The sequence below is a fragment of the Vulpes lagopus genome, chromosome 4 (assembly GCF_018345385.1).
Source record: "Vulpes lagopus strain Blue_001 chromosome 4, ASM1834538v1, whole genome shotgun sequence".
Lineage (NCBI taxonomy): Eukaryota > Metazoa > Chordata > Mammalia > Carnivora > Canidae > Vulpes > Vulpes lagopus.
In genome coordinates, this window is record NC_054827.1 from 114,539,499 (window position 1) to 114,561,455 (window position 21,957).

Here is a 21,957-nt window from a genome sequence, read left to right on the forward strand (position 1 = left end):
CAACAAGATATAACCATTATAAATACTTGTGCACCAAACATGGGCACACATAAGGCAGCTAATAACAAATGGTGGTAATCAATAGTAATACAATAACAGTAGGGGACTTTAACATCAATGGATAGATCATCCAAACAGAAAATTAACAAAACAATGGCTATGAATGACACATTAGACCCGGTGAATCTAACAGATATATGTTTTAGGATGTAATGTTCTGAATATATTAAGTGCACATGGAACATTCTCCAGAAAAAAATCACATATTGGGCAAAAAACCTCAAAAAATTGAAGTAATGCTATGCATCTTTTTCCAACCACAAAGCTGTGACACTAGAAATCACAGAAGAAGATCTGGAAAAGAACACAAATACATGGAGGTTAAAAAACATGTTACTAAACAATGAATGGGTCAACCAAGATCAAAGAGGAAATTTTTAAAAATGCATGGAGACAAATGAAAATGAAAACACAATGGTCCAAAATTTGGGATGCACCAAAAGCTGTTTTAGGAGTGAAGTTTATAGCAATACAGGCCTCCCTTAAGAACCAAGAAAAAGCTCAACCTAACCTTACACCTAAAGGAGCAAGAAAAAGAAGAAGAAGCAAAACCCAAAACCAGCAGAAGGAAGGAAATAGTAAAGATTGGAGCAGAAATAAAATCAAAACAAAAACCAATAAAACCAATCAATGAAACCAGGAGCTGGTTCTTTGAAAAGATCAACAAAATTGCTAAACCTTTAGCCAGACTCAGTTAAAAGGGGCGGGGGGGGGGGGGGGGGGCTCAAAATCAGAAAGAGAAACACCACCACAGCAATATAAAGCATTATGAGAATATTATGAAAAATTATATGTCAACAAATTGAACAATCTAGAAAAAATAAATTCCTGGACACATATAACCTCCCAAAACGGAACCAAGAAAAATAGAAAATTTTAACAGACTGATTGCCTGCAATGAAATTGAATCAATAGTCACAAAATTCCAAACAGAAGTCCAGGTCCAGACAGCTTCATAGGTGAATTCTGCCAAACATTTCAAGAAGAGTGAACAGCTCCTCTTCCCAAACTATTCCAAAAAATTGAAGAGGAAGGAGAGCAATTCATTCTAGGAGGCCAGCATTACCCTGATACCAGAACTAGATCAAGACACTACAAAATAAAAGAGAACTACAGGCTGATATCTCAGTGAACATAGAGGCAAAACCCTCAACAAAGTATTAGCAAACCAAATCTAAATAACAATATATTAAAAAATTCATTCACCACCATCATGGGGGATTCATTCCTGAGATGCAAGGGTGGTTCAGTATTTGCAAATCAATTAATATGATATATCATGTCAACGAGAGAAAGTATAAAAGCCATATGATCATTTCAATCATGCAGGAAAAGCATCTGACAGAATAGGACATCCATTCATGATTAAAAACCCTCTACAGGGCAGCCCAGGTGGTGCAGTGGTTTAGCGCCACCTTCGGCCCGGGGTGTGATCCTGGAGACCCGAGATCTAGTCCCATGTCAGGCTCCCTGCATGGAGCCTGCTTCTCCCTCTGCCTGTGTCTCTGCCTCTCTCTGTGTGTCTCTCATGGATAAATAAATCTTTTTTTAAAAAAAAGCCCTCTACAAAGTAGGTTTAGGGGGAATAAACCTCAACAAAATAAAGGCCATATATGAAAAGCCCACAGCTGGGGTGCCTGGATGATGTAGTTGGTACAGAGTGCCAACTCTTGGTTGCAGCTTAGATCATGATCTCAGAGTTGTAAGATCAAGCCCTACATTGGGGCTCTGTGCTCAGTGCAGAGTCTCCTTGAGATTCTCTCTCCCTCTGCCCCTCCTACTTGTGCTCACTTGCTCTCAGATAAAGAAGTAAATCTTAAAAAAAAAAAAAAAAAAAAAAAAAAAAAAAACCACAGTTAACTTCTACTAAGTAGTGAAAAACTAAAAGCTTTTCCCCAAGATCAGTAACAAAACAAGGATGCCCACTCTAACCGCTTTAATTCAACATAGTACCAGAAGTCCCAGCCACAGCAGTCAGACAAGAAAAAGAAAGAAAAGCATCCAAATCTGTAAGAAAGAAGTAAAACTTTATTTGTAAATGACATGATATATACTATATAAAGAAAACCCTAAAGACTCCATCAAGAAACTATACCTGATAAATGAATTCAGTAAGGTTACAGAATACAAAATTATTGTACAGAGATCCAGTGCAATTCTATACACTAATAATAAAGTAGCAGAAAAAGAAAATCCTATTTACAGTTGCACCAAAAGTAATAAAATACCTGGGAATAAACTTAACCAGGGAGATGATAAATGTGTATCCTGTCATCATTGTGCAGGGGCCATGCTAATCTTCTCTGTATGGTTCCAATTTTAGTATATGTGCTACCGAAGTTAGCATGATAAACGTGTATTCTGAAAGCTGTAGAACACTGATGAAGGAAATTGAAGATAACACAAATGGAAAAATACTCCATGCTCCTGGGTTTAGAGAATATTGTTAAAATGTCCATGCTCCCCAAAGCAATCTACAGACTTAACACAACCCCCATCAAAATGCCAACAGTATTTCTCACAGAAGTAGGACAAAATAAGCCTACAATTTGTATGGAACCACAAAAGACCCTGAATAGCCAGAGCAGTCTTGAAAAAGAACAACAAAACTGGGAGATATTGCACAATCCCAGATTTCAAGATACACTACAAAGCTAAAGTAATCAAAACAGTATAATACTGGGACAAAAACAGACATAGATCAACAGAACAGGAGAACTCAGAAATAAAGCCACCATTCTATGGTCAATTAATCTTTAACAAAGGAGGCAAGAATATGCAATAGGAAAAAGACAGTCTCTTCAACAGTTGGTGATGGGAAAATAGGACAGCTACATGGAAAAGAATGAAATTGGGCTGTTTCTTAACTATACAGAAAAGTAAACTCAAAATGTATTAAAGACCTAAATGGGGCAGCCCCGGTGGCTCAGCAGTTTAGCGCTGCCTTCAGCCCAGGGTGTGATCCTGGAGACCCGGGATCGAGTCCCACATCAGGCTCACTGCATGGAGCCTGCTTCTCCCTCTGCCTGTGTCTCTGTCTCTCTCTCTGTCTCTCATGAATAAATAAATAAAATCTTAAAAAAAAAAGACTTAAATGTGAGAGTTAAAACCATTAAAATCCTAGAAGAGAATATAGGCAGTAATTTCTCTGACATCAGCTATAACAATATTTTTCTAGGTATATCTCCTATGAAAAGCAAAATATATTATTGGGACTTCAAAATTAAAAGATTCTGCACAGCTTTTTTGTAGATTGTGATGCGGGACCAGTGAGGTTCCGACTGGGCTGAGGACGTCGGATCTTCCTGCCCTCCTCCCCTCCCACCTTTACCCCAAAGTCCCATAATAAAACGGTTTGAAATCAATCAATCAATCTTTTGCACAGCAAACAATAAAAGATAACCTGTGGAATGGGAGAAAATACTTGCAATGACCTCCCATAAAGGGTTAATATCCAAAATATATAAAGAACTTGTATAGCTCAATACCAAAAAAAAAAAAACCCAGAAAGAAAAAAAAATCCCTGGACGCTTGGGTGGCTCAGGGGTTTAGTGCCTACCTTCGGCCCAGGGCCTAATCCTGGAGTCCTGGGATCAAGTCCCATGTCGGGCTCCCTGCATGGAGCCTGCTTCTCCCTCTGCCGGTGTTTCTGCCTCTCTCTGTGTCTTTCATAAATAAATAAATTTTTAAAGATCTTTAAAAGAAAGAAAAAGAAAAACCATTTTAAAAATGGGCAGAAGACATGAATGAATTATTTCTCCAAAGAAGACAGAGATGGCCCACAGGCACATGAAAAGATTATCAGCATGACTCCTCATTAGGGAAATGCAAATCAAGACTACAATGAGATGTCATCTCACACCTGTCAGAATGGCTAAAATAACATGACAAGTGTTGGTGAAGATATGGAGAAAAAGGAACCCTTGTGCACTGTTGGTGGGAATGCCAACTGATGCAGCTACTGTAGAAAATGATATGGAGGTTCCTCAAAAAATGAAAAATAGAATTACTACATGATCCAGCAATTCCACTACTGGGTATTTACCCAAGAAATAGGAAAACACTAATTTGAAAAGTTATATGTGCCTCTGTGTTTATTGTAGCATCATTTACAATAATCAAAATATGGAAGCAACTGAGGTGTTCATAAATAGATGAATGGATAAGGTAGTAGTATATATGTATAAAATGGAATATTACTCAGCCTTAAAGAATGAGATCTTGCCATTTGCAACATGGAGCTAGAGAGCATAATGCTGAGTAAAATAAGTCAGAGAAAGATAAATACCAGTATGATTCCACTCCTATGTGAAATCTAAGTGAAAAAAAAAAAAAAAGACTTTATAGAACAAATATGGTTACCAGAGGGGAGGTGGGAGGGAGGATGGGTGAAATAGATAAAAGGAATTAAGAGTATATTTCTTGGGATGCCTGGATGGCTCAGTGGTTGAGCGTCTGCCTTTGGCTCAGGGAGTGATCTGGGTCTGGGGATCGAGTCCCACATCAGGTTCCCTGCAAGGAACCTGCTTCTCTCTCTGCCTGTGTCTCTGCCTGTTTCTCTTTCTTTCTCTTTCTCTCTCTCTCTCTCTCTCTCTCTCTCTCATGAACAAATCTTAAAAAAAAAAAGTATATTTCTCATGATGAGCACTTACTAGTATACAGAACTGTTGAATCACCAGACTGCACCTGAAAGGAATATTACACTACATTATTTATACTTGAATTTTTTAAGAACAAAAAGAAAATACAAAGGCCAGAAGACACTGGAATAACATCTTTAACTTGCTGTTAGGACACAACTGTCAACCCAGAATTCTGTATCCAATGAAAATATCCTTCAAGAATGAGGGGGAAATAAGCACATTGTCAAATAAGGAAAAGCTAACAGTTCATCACCAGTAAACCTGCAATAGAAGACATGCTAAAGGACGTTTTTAAAGCTGAAAGGAAAGAATAACAAGATACAAACTTGAATCCTCAGGATGGGATGAAAAGTACCAAAACCCAAGGAGATACTACCTTACACCTGTCAGAATGACTGTTAACAAAAAGAAAATCACAAGCCTTATTGTTGAGAAGAATGTAAATTGGTGCAGCCACTAGAAAACACTGTGGAGATTACTCTGAAAATAAGAAACATCATATGGTCAAGCTATTTAACTTCTGAGTATTTATTTGAAGAAAATGAAACACTAACTCGAAAAGACATATGCATCCCCAGGGTCCCTGCAGCACTGCTTACAGTAGCCAAGATATGGAAATAACCTGTGTAAATAAATGGATGAATGGGTAAAAAAGACATGGTATCTGTATACAGTGGAATATTATTCAACCGTAAAGAATGAAATCTTGGCACTTACGATAACATGGATGGAACTTGAGAGAGCATTATGCTAAGTGAAAATAAACCAGAGAAAGACAAGTACTGTATGATCTCACATTTGGAATCTTAAAAACAAAGCTCATAGCAGCAGCCCGGGTGGCTCAGCAGTTTAATGCCACCTTCAGCCCAGGGTGTGATCCTGGAGACCCGCAATCAAGTCCCACGTCAGGCTCCCTACATGGAGCCTGCGTCTCCCTCTGCCTGTGTCTCTGCCTCTTTCTCTCTGTCTCTCATGAATAAATAACTAAAATCTTAAAAAAAAAAAAAAAAAAAAAAGCTCGTAGATACAACAGATTACTAGTTCTATTTTGGTGAGCATTTTGCAGTATATACAAGTACAGAATCATGTTGTATATCGATTATACCTCAATTTTAAAAAGAAACAGGGATGCCCAGGTGGCTCAGCTGTTGAGCATCTGCCTTTGGCTCAGGGCGTAATCCTGGGACCCCGGGATCAAGTCCTGCATCAGGCTCCCTGCAGGGAGCCTGCTTCTCCCTCTTCCTGTGTCTCTGCTTCTCTCTGTCTCTCTCATGAATAAATAAATAAAAATAAAATCTTTAAAAAAATAAAGCCAACTACATTCAGTATACAAAAGACATTTAAAATAAAGGGAACAGATTCATGCAAAGACAGAAATGGATGGAAAAAGTGATCATGCAAGTTGTAAACATAACATACTTGTGGCTATATTAATCTCAAACAATAGATATCAAGATAGAAAATATTACCAGAAAAAAAAAAGAAAATATTACCAGAGATAAACTGGACACTTCAAAATGATAAAGGGTCAGTTCTATAGGAAAACATAATAACCATAAATGTATATGCACCTAATAACAGAACTTCAAAATAAATGAAGCAAAATTGACAGAGAAGTAGACAATTCTGTAGTCGCATTTGGATATTTTAACACTTTCAGTAATTGAGAGAACATCCAGATTGATAGTGTCTGGATTATCTGTTTTTACTGTTATTTCAGTCACCTTACCTTAGTTAAATATTCATAAAATACTACACCCTAAGTGAGTAGAATATATATTAAGTACATCATATGCTGGGGATACCGAAATTATTCAGCAAATTTACAAGACCTGAAATCATACAGAATATATTCTGTAGCCACAGTGGAATCAAATCAGAACTCAGTAACGTATCTAGATAAATGTAACTAGATAAATGCCAAGTATTTGGAAATTGAACAGTCCACTTCTGAATAATCCCTGGTTCAGATAATAAAACAGTCCCACTTAGAATTGCATCAAAAACCATATCTAGGAGTAAACTTAACCAAAGAGGTGAAGGACCTGTCAGTTAATATACTCTGAATACTATAAAACACTAGTGAAAGAAATTCAAGACAACACAAAGAAATGGAAAGTCATTCCGTGCTCATGGACTAGAAGAACAAATATTGTTAAAATGTCTATACTACCCAAGGCAATCTACAGATTTAATGCAGTCTCTATCAAAATATCAACAGCATTTTTCACAGAACAAACAATCCTAAAATCTGTATGGGATGAAAGAAGATCCTGAATAGCCAAAGCAATCTTGAAAAAGGAAGAACTAGAGGTGTCATGATTCCAGATTTCAATTATAAAGTGATAGTATTAAAACAGTATGGTGTTGGAATAAAAATGACACATAGATCAGTAGAATAGAGCAGAAAACCTAGAAATAAACCCACAATTGTATGTTCAGTTAATCTCCAACAAAGGAGGAATGAAAATACAATGGGAAAAAGTCTCTTCAACAAATGGTGTTGGGGAAATTAGACAGCCACATGCCAAAGAATGAAACTGAACACTTTCTTTCACTATACACAAAAATCAACTCAAAATGAATTAAAGACCCGAAACTCTAAAAATCCTTGAAGAGAGCACATGTTAGTAATCCTTCTGACATCATCAATAGTCATCCATAGAAACATTTTTCTAGGTATGTTTCCTGAGGCTAGGTAAATAAACTATTGGGGCTACATTAAAATAAAAAGTTTCTGCACAGCAAAGGAAACAATCAGTAAAACTAAAAGGCAACCTACAGAATTAAAGAAGATATTTGCAAATGGCATGTCTGATAAAGGGTTAGTATCCAAAATATATAAGAATCTGATACAACTCAGTACCCAAAACAACAAATAATGTAATTTAAAAATGAGCAGAAGACACAAACATTTCTCCAGAGATGACATACAGATGACCAACAGGTACGTGAAAAGATATTCAATATCACTCATCATCAGGGAAATGCAAATCCAACCAACAATGAGGTATCATCTTACCACCTGTCAGAATGACTAAAGTCAAAAACACAAAAACAAGCGTTGGTGAGGATGTGGAGAAAAAGGAACCCTCCTGCCCTGTTGGTGGGAATGCAAACTGTTGTGACCACTATGGAAAAAAATACGGAGGTTCCTCTAAAAAAGAAAAATAGAACTACCCTGTGATCCAAGTATTGCACTATTGGATATTTATCCATAAAATACAAAAACACTAATTTAAAAGGACACATGCACCCTATGTTTATAGCAGGATTGTCTACAAATAGCCAAACTGTGGAAGTACCCCAGGTGTCCCTCAGTAGATGAATGGATAAAGGAGATGGGGTACATACATACAATGGGATATTATTCAGCTATAAAAAATGAAATCGGGTAGCCCACGTGGCTCAGTGGTTTAGCGCTGCCTTCAGCCCAGGGTGTGATCCTGGAGACCTGGGATCGAGTCCCATGTCAGGCTCCCTGCATGGATCCTGCTTCTCCCTCTGCCTGTGTCTCTGCCTCTCTCTGTGTGTCTCTCATGAATAAATAAATAAAATCTTTAAAAAAAAATGAAATCTTGCCATTTGCAACAACATGGAAAGAACTAAATAGGGGCAGCCCAGGTGGCTCAGCGGTTTAGCGCCACCTTCAGCCCAGGGCCTAATCCCAGACATCCGGGATCAAGTCCCATGTCACGCTCCCTGCATGGAGCCTGCTTCTCCCTCTGTCTCTGCCTCTCTCTCTCTCTCATGAATAAATAAACAAAATCTTAAAAAAAACAAAAACAAAAACCAAACAACTAAATAGTATAGTGCTGAATAAAATAAGCCAGTCAGAGAAAGACAGATACATATGATCTCACTCATATGTGGAATTTTAAAAACAAAACAAATGAGCAGAGGGAAAAAAGAGACAAACTAAGAAACAGACACTTAAGAATGGAGAACAAACTGATGGTGAGCAGAGGGGAGGTGAGTGGGGATTAAAGAGTACAGTTACAAGGATGAAAAAAATAAAATGAAAATAAGAAAAGTTAATGACTTAGGTTTTACTTTAAGAAACTAGAAAGGAGGGGGATCCCTGGTGGCTCAGCGGTTTGGTGCCTGCCTTTGGCCCAGGGCGCAATCTTGGAGTCCCGGGATTGAGTCCCGTGTTGGGCTCCCAGCATGGAGCCTGCTTCTCCCTCTGCCTGTGTCTCTGCCTATCTCTCTCTCTATATCATAAATAAATAAATAAATCTTTAAAAAAAAAAAAAAAAGGAAAAGAAACTAGAAAGGAGGGACACCTGGGTGGCTCAGCAGTTGAGCGTCTGCCTTCAGCCCAGGGCGTGATCCTGGAGTCTCCAGATCGAGTCCTGCATCGGGCTCCCTACATGGAGCCTACTTGTCCCTCTCCCTATGTCTCTGCCTCTCTCTCTGTGTGTCTCTCATGAATAAATAAATAAAATCTTAAAAAAAAAAAAACTAGAAAGGATAAAGCATAGAGAAAAAAAATCCTATTTAAGAGCAAGAAAATTAGGAAATGGAGAAAAATTAACAGCCAAAAGTTGGTTGAGAAAATTAACAAAATTTCCCACTATCTAACTGGAATAATCAAGAGGAGAAAGAAAACACAAATAACCAATATTAGGAATGAAAGAGGTATTGTCATAATAAATCTTACAGATATTAAAAGGATAATTTTAAGGTGTGAGTTTTTACACTAATAAATTTGACAACTTAAATGCCTTAAAAACTAGTTTATCCAAACTGACAAGATAAAACAACCACATGAGAAGCCCTGTATTAATTCATCAAAATTTACTATTAGAGATCTTCCCACAAAGCAAAATTCTTGACCCAAATGGGTTCATTGAAGACTTCTATCAAACATTTAAGGCAAAAATAATACCAGTCTTACAAAATTGTATCAAAAGATAGAGGCAGAGGCAGGGAGGGTGCCTGGCTGTCTCAGTCTGTAGAGCATATGACTCTTGATCCTCCGGGTCGTGAGTACAAGCCCCACGTTGGGCATGGAGCCTACTTTAAAAAAAAAAAAAAAAAGGAATGGAAACACTTTGCAACTCATTTTGTGAAGCCATTATTATCCTGATATCTAAACCTGATAAAGACAATACCGGGAGCAAATTACAGTCCATTATCTTCATGAACATAGATGCAGAGATACTTGATTGAATAGTACATAGAAAAAATACTGTCTCATAAGTTAGAGTTTTTCCCCAAAAATGTAAGGTGAGTTTCACAACAGGAAAATCAAGAATTACAGTCTCCATACACAATTAAAGGAGAACAAACATTATTTCAGTAGATGCAGAAAAAGCATTTGACAAAACTCAACATTCACCCATCAAAAAAAAAAAAAAAAAAAAACACTTAGCAAACCAGGGATAGAAGGGAACTTATTTTAAAAAGGGCATCTACAAAAACTTACAACTGATAAAAATGGTGAAGTATTGAATACATTCTCAAGATTGGAAACAAGGGAAAGGTACCACCTCTATTGAATACTGTATTGGCTGTCCTAGCATTGCAATCAAGCAAGAGAAAAAAGGTACAAAGAAGAGAAAACAAGATTTTTTCTATTTACAGATGACACAATATTTTAATATGGAAAGCTCTAAGGAGTATACAAAACAATAGCACTTATTTAATAAGGATTTGATTTAGCAACGTCCTAAGACACAAAAATAAATAGTATTTTTGTACTAGCCTAAAACAATTGGAAAATGAAAGTAAAAACCTAATCCTATTTACATAGCAATAAAGTTTAGGAACAGATTTTTTATTTTATTTTATTTTTTTTTTTTTATTCATGAGAGACAGAGGCAGAGACACAGGCAGAGGGAGAAGCAGGCTCCATGAAGGGAGCCTGATGTGGGACTTGATCCCGGGTCTCCAGGATCACATCCTAGGCTAGGCTGAAGGCAGGGGCTAAACCGCTGAGCCACCCGGGCTGCCCTAGGGAGAGATTTAATAAAAAGTCTAGTTCTTTACACTGAAAACCACAAAATATTGCTGAGAAACTAAAAAAAAAAAAAAAACCACTTGAAAATACGTAGAGATATACTAAGTCTACAGATTGAAAGGCTCATCTTTACGGTAGTTTTCTCCAGATTGATGTTCATATCAATGCAATTCCAATAAAAATCCCAGCAGGGTTGTTTTGTTTGGGAGAGGGTTTTTGTTGTTGTTTTGGTAGAAATTGACAAACTGATTCTAAAATTTGTATGGAAAGGTGAAGGACCTTCAATAAGCAAAGCAAACTTGAAAAAGTTGGAAATTTTACACTGTTTGTCTTTAGAACTTAATCAAGCCAATATGGTATTAGCATTAAGATGTCAGATGCATGGATGGAAAAGAATAATATAGGGGTCCCAGAAATAGACCACATCTCTGTAATCAGTGGGGAAAGGAAAAAATTTTCAGCCTGTGGTATTGGAATACTTAGATAGCTCTGTCCAACAAAAAATGAACCACAACTTCTACCTCATGCCAGAGGAATATCATTTCACAGTGGATCACAGACCTAAATACAAAACCTAAAACCATAAAGCTTTTAAAGAAAAACATAGGAGAATATCCTTGGTCATTTAGAAGTGGATACATACTTCATAGTTACAGAAAACCACCACCATAAAAAGAAAACTTGGAAAATGAGAATCAAAATTCAGAAATTATGCTCATCTAAACACAACAAGCCACACTGGAAGAAAATATCCACAAATCCTGTCTGACAAACAGCCATATTCAGGATATATAAGAAACCATAACTCAGTAATAAAAAGATAAACCACCTAATTTAGAATGGCTAATTTTTTAAAGATTTTATTTAACAGAGAATAAGCACAAGCAGGGAGAGTGGCAGGCAGAGGAAGAGGGAGAAGCAGGCTCCCACTGAGCAGGGATCACAATGTGGGGCTTAATCCCAGGACCCTGGGAGCATGACCTGAGCAGAAGGCAGATGCTCAACCAACTGAACCACCCAGGTGCCCCATGGCCAAATATTTGGACACTTCACAAAAGGAGATGTAGGAACAGTCAATAAGTCTATGAAAAGTGCTGAACATCATTAGTCATCAGGGAAATACACATTAGAACCACTGTGAAACACTACTATAAACCACTAGAGTGGCTAGAAGTTTAAAAGACAACCTATGTTCATGAAGCTGTGGAGCATCTGGGATTCATTCTGTAATAGGTGTGTAAAACGTTACAACCTCTTTGGGAAGCAGTTTAGCAGGAGAGGGGTGTGTGTGTTGTGTGTATGTGATCAAATACACATAAAATTTAACAATTTTGATGATCATGTATTTTGTTTTCCTTCATTGTTTTAACATGGTGTATCATATCAACTGATTTTAGATGCTGAACCATCCTCGCGTTACTGGACTAAATCCCAGTTAGTCACAGCACATGATCCTTTAATGTGCTGCTGGATTCTGTTTGCTATTTTGTTGAGGATTTTTCCATTAGTATTCATAAGGGATATCGATCTGTGGTTTTCTTGTCCTGTCTTTGTCAAGCTTTGGTATTGGTAATGCTGGCCTCATAGGTTGAGTTAGGAAGTGTCCTCTTCAATTTTTTTGGAAGAGTTTAAGAAGGATTGGTGTCAATTCTGTTTAAGAGGTTGGTAGAATTCACCAGTGAAGCTATCTGGTCCTGGGCATTTCTTTGTTGGGAAGTTTTTAATTACTGAGTTGAACATCTTTACTAGTTATAGATCTACTCAGATTCTCATTTCTTCACAATTCAGTCTTAGTAGGTTGTAGGTTTCTAAGAATGTTAATTTCATCTAGGTTCTCCATGTTGTTGAGGTACAACTGTTCATGGCACCCCCTTATAATCCTTTTATTTCTGTAAAATGGGTAGTAATGTCCCTACTTTTTTCTTTATTTTGTTCTTTTGTCCCACTATTACTTCTGCTTTTAATAATTCGAACCTTCTCTTTTCCTCATCTGTCTAGTAAAGATTTTTTAGTTGTGTTGAACTTTCAGAGAACTTTTGGTTTTATTGATTTTCTCTGTATTTCTATTCTCTATTTTACTCTGTTCTAGTCTGTTCTTTATTTCTGCTAGCTTTAAGTTAGGTTGTTGAGAGTTTTCTTTTTAATGTAAGTACTTAGAGCCATAAATTTCCCTGTCAGCCTACTTTTATTTCATCCCATTACTTTCTAGATGTTATGTTTTCATTTCCATTTGCCTCAAGGTATTTTATAATTTTCCTTGTGATTTCTTCTTTGGCCTTGTTGGTTGTTTAAGAGTGCATTGTTTAATTCCCACATACTTGTGAATTTTCCAGGTTACTTCTATTGATTTCCAGTTTCATTCCAAGTAGAATAAGTACTTTGTATGATTCTAATCTTTAAAATGTTTATTAAGACTTGTTTTGTGGCCTAACATATATTTTATCTTAGAGAATGTTCCACTTGTGCTTTAGAAAAATTACATACCCCTAAGTGTTGTTAGATGAAGGTCCTCTTAATGTCTGTGAGGTCCCATTGGTTTTTATTGTTCAACAGATCTCATATTGATCTGTTTTATCCATTATTGAAAGTGTGGTATTGAAATCTCCCAACGGTTATAGAAGTGTCCATTTCTCCCTCCAGTTCTATCAGTGTTTTCTTCATGTATTTTGGAACTCTGATGATTGGTTTATATAAGCTTATAATTGTTGTATCTTCTTGGTAAATAACCTGTTTATCAATATATAATGTCCTTCTCTGTGCCTGTTTTTGACTTAAAAGTTTATTTTGTCTGATAGCACAACCATCTCAGCTCTCTGTTGGTTATTTGCATGGAATATCTTTTTCCATCCTTTTAACCTATTTGTGTCTTGATATCTGATAGAAAATCTTTTGTAGGGGTGCCTGGGTGGCTCAATTGGTTGAGCCTCTGCCTTTGGGCCAGGTCATGGTCCCAAGGTCCTGGGATCTGGCCCTGCATCAGACTCCCTTCTCTGCAAGGAGTCTGCTTCTCCTTCTCCCTCTGCTGCTCCCCCTGCTTGTGCTCTGTTAAAATCTTCAAAAAAAGAAAAAACTATTTTATAGGCAGAGTATAGTTCGATAGGGTTTTTGTCCATTCTGCCAGCTATGCCTTTTGATTGGGGAGTTTAATCCACTTACATTTAAAATAATTACTGATGAGGAAGGACTTACTTTTGCCATTTTACTTGTTTTCTTGGTGTCTTAAAGCTTTTTTGGTCCCTCATTTTCTTCCCTTACTGCCTGCTGTTTTGTTTGATATTTTTGTAGTGGCACATTTGATTCCTTCTGTGTTTTTTTTAAGATATTATTTATTTATTCCTGAGAGACGGAGAGAGAGAGAGAGGCAGAGACACAGGAGGAGGGAGAAGCAGGCTCCATGCCGGGAACCTGACGCGGGACTCGATCCCGGGACTCCAGGGTCACGCTCCAGCCCAAAGGCAGGCGCTAAACCACTGAGCCACCCAGGGATCCCCTGCATGTCTTTTAGATCCTGTAGAAAGTGGAATTACAAATCAAAATTTGTAACAGTAATATTGCTTTTTATATTTGCCTGTGTGATGATCTCTACTGGAGATTTTTACAGCTTCATATGACTTGGAGTTACTGCCTGGCTTCTTTTCACTTCAACCTGACAAGTTCCCTCTGGCATTTCCTTTAAGGCAGATCCAATGCTAATGAGTCTTCCCCACTTAGTGTTTATCTGAGAGTGCTGTCATTTCTCCCTCATTTTTGAAGAACGGTTTTCCTAGATAAAGAATCTCAGTTGACAGGTTTGTCCCTTAGCACTTCACATCGTTTCTTTCCCTGCCTACCAGCCTCCAAGGCTTCTCCTAAGAAATCAGCTGAGCATCCTACAGAGAATTTCTTGTAAGAAGTCACTTTTCTCTCGCTGCTTTTATGACTTTTTTTTTGTTTTTGGCTTTTGACAGTTTGGTTATAATGTGTCACAATATGGTTCTTTTGGGGTTTACCATATTTGGAGTCATTTAGTTTCTTGGTTTTATAGATTTCGGTCTTTCTTCAGATAGCCTCTGCTCCTTTTCATCTTGACTGGACTCTGATAATGCATATATTGGTCCATTTGATAATGTCCTGTAAGTCCTTTAGGCTCTTGTCATTTTTCTTTCTCCTTCTCAGACTTGATCATTACAAATGTCCTTTCTTCAGATTTGTTTTGTTTTTTTTTCTTCCACCCGCTCATATTTCCTATTGAATCTCTCTAGTGGATTTTTCAAATCTTTTTTTTTTTTTTTATTTTTCAGCTCTGGAATTTGCTTGGGTCCTTTTTATGATTTCTCTTGTTGCTATTCTTATTTGGTTCATATATCATTTTCCTGATTTCCTTTAGCCCTTTGTCCATGTTTTCCTTTTGCTCTTTGAGCATATTTAAGATGGTTGTTGTAAAGTCATTAATAAATCCAGTGCCTGCTTCTTCAGGGATGGCTTCTGCTAGCTTATTTTCCTTTTTTTTTTTTTTTTAATAGGCTGCTTTCCTCTGTTTCTTCGGCTTTGTGTTGAAAATTGGATATGGTGCAGTAGGGGGAACCCATCTCACAGTCTTCGCTCTGGGGCAGGGGAACCCACATTGCAGTCTGCAGTTTGCTCTGCGCTGGAGAAGTTTCACTAATGAGCCAGGCACTCCAAGCCCTGGGCTTAGCCCCACATGAAAGCTGAAGTTCCCTTCAGGTCGTTTCTGCACATCTTGCCTAGGCCCATGTGTGGTCCACTCCTTTCCACTGTATGTACTGCTGCATTTGAATGTGTAACATCTGTGTCTTCTCCCAGCTTGTCCTTGCGGCCTCACACGGCCTACTGGAGGTCTCCACCGATAATCTCTTGCCCCTGGCGTCTATGTGTCAGTCAACTACACACAAATTTCCCAAGCACTAGCCATTGCTTTTGCATGAGAGAGCAAAGCTAGGAGAAACAGACCAGTCCTTTGGGCAGCCACCAGACAGGTTAGAATTTTGTAAATAAGATCAGCTCTCCTCCCTCCAGTTCAAGGGAAGCAGCTAGAAACAGGGCTGCCGCTTCCCGACCAAGATTGTGCCAGGGACCTGGTGGGGCGAGGGTGATGCCATGATACTTTATACCATTTTGAATTTGGCTTTTTAAAAACATTAGAGAGCATGAGTAGGGGGAGTGGCTGAGGGAGAGGGAGAAGCAGTCTCTTCACTGAGCAGGGAGCCCAGTGTGGGACTCAATCCCAGGACTGTAGGATCATGACCTGAGCCAAAGGCAGACACCTGACTGAGCCACTCAGGCTCCCTTTGAATGTGGCTTTTCTTGACTGGCCTTTTCTGTAACTTTTGACTCTTTTCCAGAGTTCCCATTAGGTTATTTTAGCCAGCATGGTGGTGACTGATGAAGGCTTGGAACATTTAAAGCCATTAAATCAGTTTCTTTTGTATACAGCTGGTCAGGTGGGGCCCCTATAATAGGTGTCCATTCCTCCCAGCCACCTGTGTTGATTATCTTGGGTAGCAAGAGTGCGTAGGCATGAAGACAAGGTGAAATGGTGTCTCTGCCTTCTGAGTGGAAGTAGGGCGTGAGTACCAGACATCTGTCATGTTGTACTTTGGAGCACAGTGCTGACAGCTGTCCCATGGACCAGGTCCCAGAAAGGAAGCTTCTACCGGCCTGGAGCGCTCACAGGTGTCCTAGGTGGGGGCTTGGGCCACAGATAATCTCATCAGGGAACACAAGGGCCCGGAACATTCTGTGCACCTGCCACATTGGGCCCAAGAGAACCCGGAGTATGAGGGTCCTCCCTGACCCCCAGCAAGTCGGCTGCTTCTGTGCACATTGGAAAGGGCTGCACAGACCGAAAAGACCCTGGAGCCGGGGCTGCTGGGCTGAGCGGGCCTCTGCCAGGAGAGCCCCCACCCCGGAACACAGCTCCCCGAGGCTACCTGCGGCCCTCAGGGGGAGATTGCCCCTCCCCGGGATAGCCCCCTGCCTGTGCTGTGGGGTGCCGCCCCTCCCGGACCTGGGCCTGTGGTCGTTGGGGGCCTCTGCAGCCCAGGCCCAGCAGGGACAGCAGCCACCAGCGGGCTGGTACAGAGGCAGCAGCTCCTGGCCTCAACTTGCCCCCGGGATGGGTCCAAGGGGAGGAGTGGCCAGGGTGCGGAGGGCTCCCAGCCCCGAGAGCAGTTTTCTCCAGGTCTCCATGAGCCCCTGGGCTCTCGGCCGGATGGCGGCCACTCTGGGGACTCGTCCGCTCGGACCCACCCTTCCGCAGCACTGCTGGCGGCCAACAGCACCTGCTGCACCCCTGGCGTCCCCTGACAGGCCCTGCCACGTCCTCCATGCTGTCTGTCCCAGGTGCCAGGGGAGCCCCAGAGGGAAGGCTCTCCCCTCCAGGGGGGGTGGGAGCACCGCACCCCCCCACACCCCTTCCCCTTCTGTATGAGCTGCTGATGGAGCCTTGGGCCACCTCCCTGACCCTGCTCTCCCGCCCTCTGGTCACCCGCCCCTGTGTGACCCTCTGACCCTCACGGGCAGGCATCCGGCTCTGGAAGCCCCTGCCTCCCTGTGGACCTCCCCTCACGCTTTTCTCCAGGACACTTCAGTGAAAGCAAGACCTGATTTACAAAAACTAGCTCCCTTATCTCTCAGATAAACCTACCTTTTTCCCAGATCTTTATTTTCATTTTTTGGCAAATCTCTCTGGAATCCTGAAGTTGTTCTGAAATAGTCTGACTAGACACAAAAATTGCTCAGCTCAGAGGTTTGTTTTTCTTGTTTTACCTCAAGGCTCTCAAGGGTGTTCAGAACTTTTCAAATAAAATAATTGGTCTAAGGTGAGCAGCAGCCACTAGATCCTTCTTTAGGAAGGGGGGGTTTCTTTGTCACCTTTGCAGACCCGGCGCCGGGGCTGGAAAATACCTTTTTGGTGGAAGGATGGCTGGTTGGGGACTGGCAGCCAAGCACATCACAGGCCAAGTAGGCTCTTACTGAGGAGCTTCAGCCAGAAGCTTCTAGGTTTGGAAAACAAGGGTGGGATAGGGCCGTCGGCAGGCCCTCCTGGTGCAAGGCCGCCCCACCCTGGGGACACCTCGTCGTGGCCTAGCTGGATCTCTGGCTGGTATGATGGTCAGCTTCTCCCCACCGGCTCCTGGGGCTGCTCTGTGAGCACAGCCAGGCCCCAGAGTCTCAATTTGGGCATTTTCTGCTTTACAGACTGATGAGGAGAAGCGGCAGGACTTACCTGTGGTGATGCCAGTTTTTGACAGAAACACCTGCAGCATCCCCAAATCCCAGATCTCCTTCATCGACTACTTCATCACCGACATGTTCGATGCTTGGGACGGTAAGCGCTCCTACAGCGTCGCCCTCAAGCAAACGGGGAGCTGTGTGCTAGGGACTGGATAGTGCAGCTGCTTCTAGAACAGACTCTTGGGGAGGATTGAGAAGGACTGAGCCTTCCCTGAGGACACCCGGGGCCTGCGTGCTCTTCCCGCCAGTCCCCTTCCCTGCTCACTGCCTCAGCCAACCCCCCTCCATCTGCTTCCTGCAGCCTGTTCCCCACCTGCTGTGAGGAGGGTGGAAGTGAAGCCCCTGGGGAGTCAGGAGAGCCAGTCAGGGCTGGGGGCAGAGGGGGCTCACTCCCTTCCTGACCCCCCCCCACACACACACACACAGGAACAGATTCACTCCCTTTTCTGAGTGGTCAGCTCCCTGGGCAATGGGGAGGCAGCCGCTGGGCCAAAGCAGAGTGGACCTGAGTGAACCCAGGGTCGGGGTGCAGCAGGATGCGAGTCCCCGCTGCCCCCCCCTTTCTTCAAATGGCCCAACCACCTCCTCTGCGGCTGGGAAGGAGCTCACAGCCCTGTCTCTTCCTCCAGCCTTTGTAGACCTGCCTGAGTTAATGCAGCATCTTGACAACAACTTTAAATACTGGAAAGGACTGGATGAGATGAAGCTGCGGAGCCTCCGACCGCCCCCCGAATAGTGCCGCCCGCGGCCTGGGCCCTGAAGCTTCATCCCTCCCCTCATCTGGAATTCCTGAGGGCAGCTGAGTCCCTCGGTCCTTTCAGTATTAGGCAGAATGGTGCCCAGGTCTTCAGAGCCTGTGAAAGCACATGGGGACAATACTGCCCTTCTGGAGCCATCATCTGATGCCATTGCCACCAAGTGCGACTTAGTCTGCCACACTCGGCCTGTGGCTCTTCAGAGAGTCACAGGGGAACCGGTTTGCGTTAGCTTTCCTTGTAACGAGCTCAGAGTGACCCTCCAAAGGACACTGATGGATTTCCTGCCGGTCTTGTTGCAAACAATTTCTCTCAACTGTGTCCAGCACTTAGCAACAGCTCATGGCAATCGGAGCTTTAGCAACTTTTTCACATCATAGAAGGTGCAATCACTTACTTTGGAACACTACTGAAAGTGACTTCTCTTTTGAAACTGAGTAGCAAATGAAAAATGCAAAGAAATTTTGAAGTTAATTATTAAATACAAAGAAATTTTGAAGTTAATATCAATTATTAAAATGTTTTATTTATTTTATTAGAAGTTCAATATTTTCTATGAATTTTGAAATACTTCAAAACCAAAGCCAACTTTAAATGCCATGACCAAATTTACATGATTCATACGCATTAAATATGTATTACTTGGTATACAGACTTATTTTCATAACGCAAATTAAAACTATAAAATGACACATTTTTATTGCACTACAGAAATATTTGTGTATGTTAAACTCTTTTCTGATTGACGCTAATTGGGAAAAGCTGTCTTGGGGTAGGGGGTGGGGTCTGAGTCTGAAACGCTCACGAAGAGCTGCTCCTCTGTATAGAAAGCAGAGCTCTGGAACTGCTTGATGGGCTTTGCAGGCACCTCCCCATAGTCCATGAAATTAAGACCTAACACATTTTTCCTAAAATTTTATAATTGATTTCCCAAAACTCTGCCTTATTTTATAGTGTTTCTACAAGATATTCCCTCCCAAAGAACAAAAATGGAATATTTAGTGAGCTGACATTTTATAACCAATCTGTTTTCATCTGAGGTGGGAATCTTTGATTCCAGAAATTTATAAAGGTTCTGTATCTTCACGTTTTGAATAAATGTAGTACCATAAAAAAAATGACACATGATGACATGTCAGAGTGCTTGTCATTTTATTTTAAAGTTGTATTTTTTTCCCAGATAAAAATGAAATTAAACTATTTGTTTTTAAGAAATCATGTGTCACCTTTTCTTTGGAGTTTTCTAATATTTAAAATATCTCATTTATTCTCCCTTTAAATAAAATAACTTTCTTTATATTACAGAAAAGATTAATAGTTAAATGACTTTTTCAATGTCACAAAAGGACAGGTGAATCTGGTGAAAACTTCTCAGCCCTCGGTACCCATTTGAGGCTGTCAGGGCTGGCTCCTCAAAAATCCCTTTTTCTAAGGAAACAAAAGCCCCTTTTCCTGTGAGAAGACATTTGACCAATATTGGTAATTGTGGACCAAGGTGGAAGAAAGCCCTCTCGTCTCCTCTCCCCAGGGTGCCAGGAAAGAACAGGAAAGGACTAATTCATGAGAGAATTGGTCTCATGACCAATTCATGGTCTCTCCCATGACTAATTCAACCATGATGAAGCAGGGAGAGCAGTGCCTGCGATGTCTAGAATCTGCACTGCCCAGAACACCCAATAATCTGGAAGAGACTTTAAGAGGAGAATGCCTACAATGTTTGAGGAGAGAAAAGCAATAGAAACCATAAGATAAACCAAGATAATTTAAGAAATAGATAGATTGGGAAAAGAACCAAATAGACATTCTAGATACGAAGAATATGTCATTGAAACAAACAGGAAACTTCACAGGTTTAACAGAAAGCCAGACATAACTAAAGAGAGTAGTAGTAAATTAGAAGACCTGAAGTTGCTCCCCATGCAGTACAGAGGTTTTAAATTGAAGCAAAGTTGGGGCATCTGGGTGGTTCAGTTGGTGAAGTGTTTGCCTTGGCTCAGGTTATAGTCTCAGGGTCCTGGGATCAAAGCCCCCATCGGGCTCCCTGCTCAATTCCCTGTTCGTGTTCTCATTCTCTCATTAGCAGAGAGGCTAATCACAGACAGCTAGTCTGGCTGCTGGGCCCACCTGCCAGTGAGGCCACAGCAGCACCAGGTTTCCCAACAGCACATGGGCCAAACCCAGCATAGTGAACCCACAGCAGTCTAAGCACACCATTGCGCCCAGCTGAACTGAAGGCAAATATGCCTGAGCCATATCAGTAGGGCACACAAAGCCCTACAGGAGATACCCCAGAGCACCCAGTCACCAGAACAATTATACTAGAAGGCACTGCAGGACCTCTTTACATGAGCCACTACTTTCAGACCAGGAGACATAGGTGGCCTCCCTAATACATAGGAAGAGATGTAGAGAGTTAGATAAAATGAAAATGCCAAGGAATGTGTCTCAAATGAAAGAACAGAACAAATCCCAGCAAAAGAGCTAAATAAACTTGAGATAAGCAACAGACTTGATAAAGAATTCAAAGTAATGGTCATAAAGATACTCAGTGGACCTGAGAAAAGAGTGGATGAACTCAGTGAGAACTTCAACAAAGATAGAAAATATTAAGACAAACCAGTCAGAGAAGAAGAACTTAGTAACTGAAATAGGGGTGCCTGGGTGGCTCAGTGGTTGAGCATCTGCCTTTGGCTCAGGTCCTGATCCCAGCATCCTGGGATCAAGTCCTGCATCAAGTTCCCTGCAGGAAGCCTGCTTCTCCCTTTGCCTATGTCTCTGCCTTTCTCTGTGTCTCTCATGAATAAATAAAATCTTTTAAAAATTAAAATAAAAATAAAATAATAACTGAAATACACTGGAGGGAATAAACAGCAAATTAGAGGTCACAGAAGAATAGTTCAGCAACCTGGAGGACAAAGTAATTGAAAGCAACCAAGCTAAATAGCAAAGAGAAAAAAAGGACTAAAAAATAGAATAGGTGAAGGCAACTCAGCAACACTATCAAGTGTGGTAACATTTGTATTCCAGGGATCCCAGGAGGAAAGAAGGGGACAGAAAATTTATTTGAAGAAACAGCTAAAAACTAACCTAAGGAGGGTAATAGACATCCAGGTCCAGGAAGCACAGAGAGCCCCAAACAAGATGAAGCCAAGGAGATCTACATCAAGACATGTAACTAGGGATCCCTGGGTGGCGCAGCGGTTTGGCGCCTGCCTTTGGCCCAGGGCGCGATCCTGGAGACCTGGGATCGAATCCTACGTCAGGCTCCCGGTGCATGGAGCCTGCTTCTCTCCCTCTG

At 40.9% G+C, this 21,957-nt stretch overlaps 1 protein-coding gene and 1 non-coding gene across 6 annotated transcripts in view; one reads left to right on the top strand and one right to left on the bottom strand.

The window, feature by feature from the left end:
• PDE8A (phosphodiesterase 8A) overlaps positions 1-19,874 on the top strand; it is a 154,511-nt gene extending 134,637 nt beyond the window's left edge. For all 5 annotated transcript variants that reach the window (XM_041753831.1, XM_041753832.1, XM_041753828.1 and 2 more), the window contains 2 exons: positions 17,869-17,998; positions 18,534-19,874. In XM_041753831.1, the coding sequence (XP_041609765.1) occupies positions 17,869-17,998; positions 18,534-18,640 (237 nt within the window). In that variant the 3' untranslated portion in view covers positions 18,641-19,874. The remainder of the gene's footprint in view (positions 1-17,868; positions 17,999-18,533) is intronic.
• Positions 2,301-2,407, bottom strand: LOC121490205. Its single transcript, XR_005987538.1, has one exon. It is a non-coding gene; the product is annotated as a U6 spliceosomal RNA (small nuclear RNA).
• Positions 19,875-21,957: the final 2,083 nt, after the last annotated feature.